The 6,257-nt window shown below is 37.4% G+C and overlaps 1 protein-coding gene across 1 annotated transcript in view; it reads left to right on the top strand.

The window, feature by feature from the left end:
• The window catches only part of LOC107744706 (exonuclease 1-like), a 4,624-nt gene extending 2,138 nt beyond the window's left edge, over positions 1-2,486 (top strand). The window contains exons 6-8 of the mRNA XM_016558527.1: positions 1,076-1,298; positions 1,407-1,638; positions 1,879-2,486. Of these exons, the coding sequence (XP_016414013.1) occupies positions 1,076-1,298; positions 1,407-1,638; positions 1,879-2,455 (1,032 nt within the window). The 3' untranslated portion in view covers positions 2,456-2,486. The remainder of the gene's footprint in view (positions 1-1,075; positions 1,299-1,406; positions 1,639-1,878) is intronic.
• The last annotated feature ends 3,771 nt before the right edge of the window (positions 2,487-6,257 follow it).

Raw genomic sequence — 6,257 nt, 5'->3', positions numbered from 1 at the left:
AATGTCAGAAGCATCTTACCTGGGCTAAGGAGAAAAAGTGGACTGTTGCTCAGTGGTCCAAAGTCCTCTTTTCAGATGAAAGTAAATTTTGCATTTAATCTGGAATTCAAGGTCTGAAGACTGGAGAGGCACAGAATCCAAGCTGCTTGAAGTCCAGTGTGAAGTTTCCGAAGTCAGTGAGGATTTGGGGTGCTGTGACGTCTGCTGGTGTTGTGTCCATTGTGTTTTATCAAGTTCAAAGTCAATGCAGCCGTCTTCCAGGATATTTTGGAGCACTTTATGCTTCCATCTGCTGACAAGCTTTATGGAGATGCTGATTTCCTTTTCCAGCAGGACTTTAGCACCTGCCCACAGTGCCAAAACCACTTCCAAGTGGTTTGCTGACCATGATATTACTGTGCTTGATTGGCCTGCCAACATGCCGGACCTGAACCCCATATGGAATCTATGGGATATTTTCAAGAGAAAGATGAGAAACAGTCGATCCAACAATACAGACGAGCTGAAGACTCAATAGTGCCTCAGCAGTGCCACAGGCTGATCGCTTCCATGCCACACCTCACTGATGCTGGAATTTGTGCTTAAGGAGCCCCGACCAAGTATTGAGTGCATCAGTGAACATATTTTTTTTTAATTGATCTTAGGAAATATTCTAATATTTTGAGATACTGGACTTTTGACTTTCATGAGCTGTAAGCTCTAATCATCAAAATTAAAACTTTTGAAATGTTTTACTTTACATGCAGTGAATCTAGAATATATGAAAGTTTCACTTTTTGAAATGTTACAAAAAAAAATTTCTGATTTTCTGAGATGCACCTGTGTATATATATATATATAAAGCTTTATTTATTTTATTCAGTTTTAGTTTTAGCAATTTTAGTACTTCAGAATTTTATTTCAGTTAGTAGCCAGGGCAGCATTTCTTATTTTCATTAACATTTTTAGTAGACATTTATATTTTATTTCAGATTTATTTGAATTACAGAAAATTATTTGTAAAATACTTTTAATTGTCGTTCACAATAATAGCACTGTAGCAAAGTACCTAAGGTGTCCCTCTCCTCTCTTCCAGCCCTCTAAAGCTGCTCGCAGTAGTTCTTGGAATGACAGATGTGACAAAAATGTCCCATTACAGATAAGTATTTGGAGCAAGAACTATGAACCAGGTAGCACCCAGCCAAAGAGCCCTACAACCCCCAAAAGACCCCCTCCTACCCGGGGCAAAGAGAAGATCATCAGCGTGCAGAGTCTAAAAATGCCCCAAAGAGAGTCACAGGTGAAAAGACCCCGTGAAGGTAAGCAGGCCTTGGTGCAATGAATATAAATCTCAAGGATAGGACTGATTATTTTGATAAGACACCTGATTGGGCATGTTTATATGTAATGTTTTGTCTTTTTTTAAGACACCAGCCTCTCTGTGGATGACCTGTTAGGGCAGTATTCAGCTGGTGTAAAGAGACGCTGTCCTGAAACTCCGCCCACCACTGAGCCACTGATCAAGGACAACATTGTTTCTAAGGAGAAGGGGTGTGGTAGCACAGTTGGACTGTGCCGCCCTCGAAATCGCTTTGCAACACTGTTGCAGTGGAGAACCCAATCAGAAGAGGGCACTGAAGAGCAGGTCACGCACAGCAGGTATGAGCACGATGGGAAACTTACTAAAGGAATGTGCACTGTTGCTATCACAAGTTACTGTTAGACCTTCATTTTCTCATTACACACACAAGGGTTAAATTGGACCTGACTGTTACGTGGCACAATGGCATTAAATATAAAGTGCTATATTAACCGGGAGGCCTGGTGGTTGTTCCTCCACCTCCAAAATCCCAGTTTAAACTCTGCTGGCAATAATGATATGATTGAAATCTCCATCAGGTTCTTCTGCCATGGTGAATCCAATATGGCAGAGGCACAGAAAGACGCACTAAATCAAGATTCACCTCAGCCTGCGAGGTCTCTAGAGACTTCTGTCTCACAGTCTGAAGGAAACGCACCAGCATTGTGTCAGGACCCTGACCCAGAGAGAGAGCAGGCCAAAGAGGAGTCGTCCAGCCCATCTGCATCTCCGTCTCGCTCCTCCAGGCCTGCTAGTTTGGGTCTCAGGGTCTTTAGTTGGTCAGGAAGCACCAGAGAACTCAATAAATCTGCTTCACAACCACCCACCGTCACCACAGACAGACACCGCTCTTCCACACCTTCAGGGTTATCCACCCTGCAGCAGTTCCACAGAAAGAAGGGCAGCTTCTCCTGGGTAGGATCAGGGCTTTCTCTCTCGTCCTCTTCTGTAGAGGGCACTGAGGATGCAGAGAAATCTCCCGGGTCTCCTCCGTCTCAAGACAGTGCATATTTCTCTCAGTCTAGCAGCATCTCTGCTGGTGTGGAGGACTCCCTAGTCACAGAGGACAACTCTGATAAGGTGAGAAACAGTGTTAATTTTGACAGGCATTTTTGATTTAGTCTTAGTCTTTTATCTTGAGACAAAAATGCTTAATAGTTATAGTTGTTCATATATAATATATATAATTTATCATTTTTGAAAAAGAAGCAGAATTTAGGCAATAAGACAAATATGAAAGATACAAATTAAACTCATTTTTCAGATACAATAGGTTTACTTAACATATTTATTTAACATCTTTTGTTGGTTAACATTAATGACACGGATAGGTACTTAATTAGGAACGCTTTCCCTTTAAGACGGAAGACATGCTTGTAATACTGACACACGTTCAGTTTTCACCCTGCTCACTATGAAAGGAAATACATTCCATTATGCAATGCTCAGGCCCAAGTTGAATAATAAGGGCCTGAGTCAGTGCAGGATTGAAGGGGGAGGGGCTAATCAACATAAGAGTTAACTGTGAAGTCAGTTCGAGGGTGAAACTAGAGAAGTATCTGATTACTGCTTCTTTCTCCTACTTTTTGGCATTTGGAAAGTTGTCCATAAGTGTTATATTTTAAAGCCATATGATAGGACCGACCAAAATGGCCACATGCTTTGATGTGAATGTATTTAAATGTCTGTGCATGTTTTTGTTTAAGGGACAATCCAAAGCTGAATGCTTGCAAGAATGGAGAGCCGATGTCTCCGGTCAGGGAGAATGTGATGACGGAACTGACTGAAGCAGAGCAAGAGATTCTCATCATCGCAGAATGAAATGTCAACTTTTCAATCAAATCATTGTTTCTTTTAACAGTAACAGCCAGTCTTTCAAACATACTGTGTATGTTCATATTTTTGTATGATAAATAAACATTTTAGTATAATGATTTTTTTTTTATTTCAAGTCAATAAAGACATGGTTCTCTCTTAGTAATGTTTGATTTCTGCTATAATTTAGTTCATTTTGATCCTAAGAACAAGCTATGCATGATTTTGACATTTTTATGGTGTGCGATCACTGAACCTGTGTAACCTGTAGATAATTCTGACTTCTACAGCGAAATATATGCAGTAGGAGATGTGCACAATAAAATGCTGAGTAAATTTATTTATCAACAATCATAAGTAGGCTTTTATGAAGCAATGACAAACACTTATTCAATAAATCAGACTGAATCCAGATTATTTAAAGTCATGAAATCAAAATGTAGTTTTTTTTATAGTGTAAATATAAATGATTTATCACTGCACACATTATAAACAAATTGTGACCTCTTCACTACGACTTCTCTCTGATGGTGTGTAAAGCAGTGTGAGGGCTTGGCAAAAAGCTTGTTCAAATCATCCATTTAGTTTGCAACGCCCGCATTCAATAAGTTTTCGATAGTAAAAAGTCCCGCCCTACATTCTTTCTTCACATCACTAGTGAAAAGTCCAGATGTTTCTGTTTCATGGTGACTTGCTCTGTTTTTTTTTTAAACGCATGTTATTGATGCATTTTTTTTTAAATGCATGTTTATTTTACTATTTGAAATGTATATTTAAAAATGTTTTAACCTTGTAATTTTTAATTAAAATGTCAAAACTCGATTATGTCACAGTAAAGAAGAAAACTGATTTCCGTTACATCGCTAAAATGCTTTGCGATTTGGATTCCAATTTAAATGTAAATTACGGATGTGAATGTCGTGTCCCTTGTTATGTAGCTACTATAAACTAAATTTTGTTTTTCTAAACGTTATAATTTACGGCCTTTATTAAAGGAAATATTTAAGTTTACCCTGCAGCCGTGCATATACGTGCAGTGTGCAATGCACTAGTTTTGGAATTAGAGTTTACCTGAATTCCACCTAAATGAATAAGACAAAGTGTGTTTGTGCTGCGCGTGGGTTGAGCAGTATTAGGCTGGCTAAGGAATGTAGTATGTGAGTGAACAAATGCCTGAGGTGCAGTGCTAGACCCCATGCCTCAACTCCTCCTTTAGGACATCAGATGAAGCCTCACAAAGATGCTTTACCTTATCAGGTCAGTTTCACAAAAATGTGCTCATTGAGAAACACAAGCACTATTGTCTTAGAGACTTATCAGAACGATCTTGGTGCTGTTTTCCTTGAATACAAATAGTTCTCTGGCTCTTAAATTCTTTGGGTGTTTCTAATTCATCTAACTCACTCACATGTCAGGTTATGAACGCATATAAGATGCCCCGAGCAGGACAACTGCCTTTGGAAATGCTGGGACATGTTCAACACAACATATCCAAAGGGATCTGCAACTGTTTGCGTGTTCTTAAAGAAGCAGCTCTCAAAATGCAGTAGTTATTTAGGATTCATGAAGTGACTTTTTTATCGTTAAAGAGCAATCCCACTGGAGCAAACTGGGTTTAAGTGCCTTAATGAAGGGCACAATGGTAATAATACTAAAGGCTCCTTGTTGGCCTTGTACGACCAACTGTCCTTTTAGTGACCAGCACTAAACTTGTACATCAGAAATGGGCATAGAAAATTAAACTTTGCATTGTTTTCATGTTCTATAAAAAGATTAAAAAGTGAATTTTGTTTCAGAGGAAACCAATTATATTGGAATGTACAGAAAACAAAAACATATCCAATGTCACTAGCTTGACAGGCATATAAGAAATTTGTTTCTTCAACTTTAGGCACTTTTATGTCCCAGGGACATTTATTAAATTAACCATTTATTTTTGTTACATGAGGGTCACATTAAAACAGTCTTGGAAACTGAGTAAACAGTGAAATCAATTTGTAATCAATATTTATTTTATGTGAAAATTATTTCTATAAAGATTTCTGAAATTACGTTTTTACTACAAATTGCGCAAAAAATTGTAACAATTTATAGCTATTAAGACAAAATCCGCATTTTATTGTAAAATTATTTAATTTGTCATTTTCATCACAGAATGCTTCTAAACTTAGTACAGAATTTGAAATGTGGTGGGAATTTCTATTGCTTTTTATATCTAAAAAGAAAAAGAAAAACTAAAACAACAGCTATTTGTTGACAAAATAATCATGTTTGGCAGATCACCCATGTAAATGCAGCAGCCATTTTGTTTTTCTGGTGTTTGTATACTAAAGGACCTATACTTAAAATGAGGGAAAATATGTAAAAATCCCAAACGATTTCTTTACAATTTGTTTAGTGAGATACTGACAGAAAATATAGGCATAATTACTTAATATATAATTAGAAACTATAAAACTCACCAGAGCCAGTGGCATTGTTAAACATGGAAAGAGGACCTTCAGCAAGAAGGCTGACTTGGATATTGCCTGTTTTTATAAATGTTTTTACAAAATATCTGACTCGGTTGACAAAAAGTTGTACATTTCGTTAAACTGAACTTGATTTGAAGACATAGCATCCATTTTTATTTAAAAGTATGCATTTATATTGTTGTTTATCTAAAGTTTAAAATATTTTTTAATCTATATGATGTATTAGGGTCAGAACATAATGTAAATTGGATAAACATTTTGTTACTTAGAAATTAACTTGTGTGCCATGAACTATTCGTGGCATTTTTTTTGCATCTTAATTGTTAGTGTTTCTAAAACAATTTGAGTATGTCACAACCGGATCGGTGGTATCTGAAACATTCAGTACTGTGCCGATGGTGGTGTGTGCAATGACAAAAATGTGTTTTTCACAATTCAAACTAGCAGTTGCTTAACCACATTTCTTAGCACAGCATAGTACCACAGTGACAGCAGTAAACAAAAGACCAAACTCTCAACTTAATGCTCTTTTTGTGCTCCTCTAGTTTGCAGTACTCATTTAGACACCTGTTTCTCTGTCTGCATGAAGACTGAAGCAACTTTCATTCCTGGGTTTTTGCTTCCACCAC

This window comes from Sinocyclocheilus rhinocerous, unplaced genomic scaffold, assembly GCF_001515625.1.
Source record: "Sinocyclocheilus rhinocerous isolate Xijiao unplaced genomic scaffold, SAMN03320098_v1.1 scaffold851, whole genome shotgun sequence".
Lineage (NCBI taxonomy): Eukaryota > Metazoa > Chordata > Actinopteri > Cypriniformes > Cyprinidae > Sinocyclocheilus > Sinocyclocheilus rhinocerous.
Note: the sequence above shows the minus strand (reverse complement) of the source record. Positions and strands in the feature narration are given on the sequence as shown.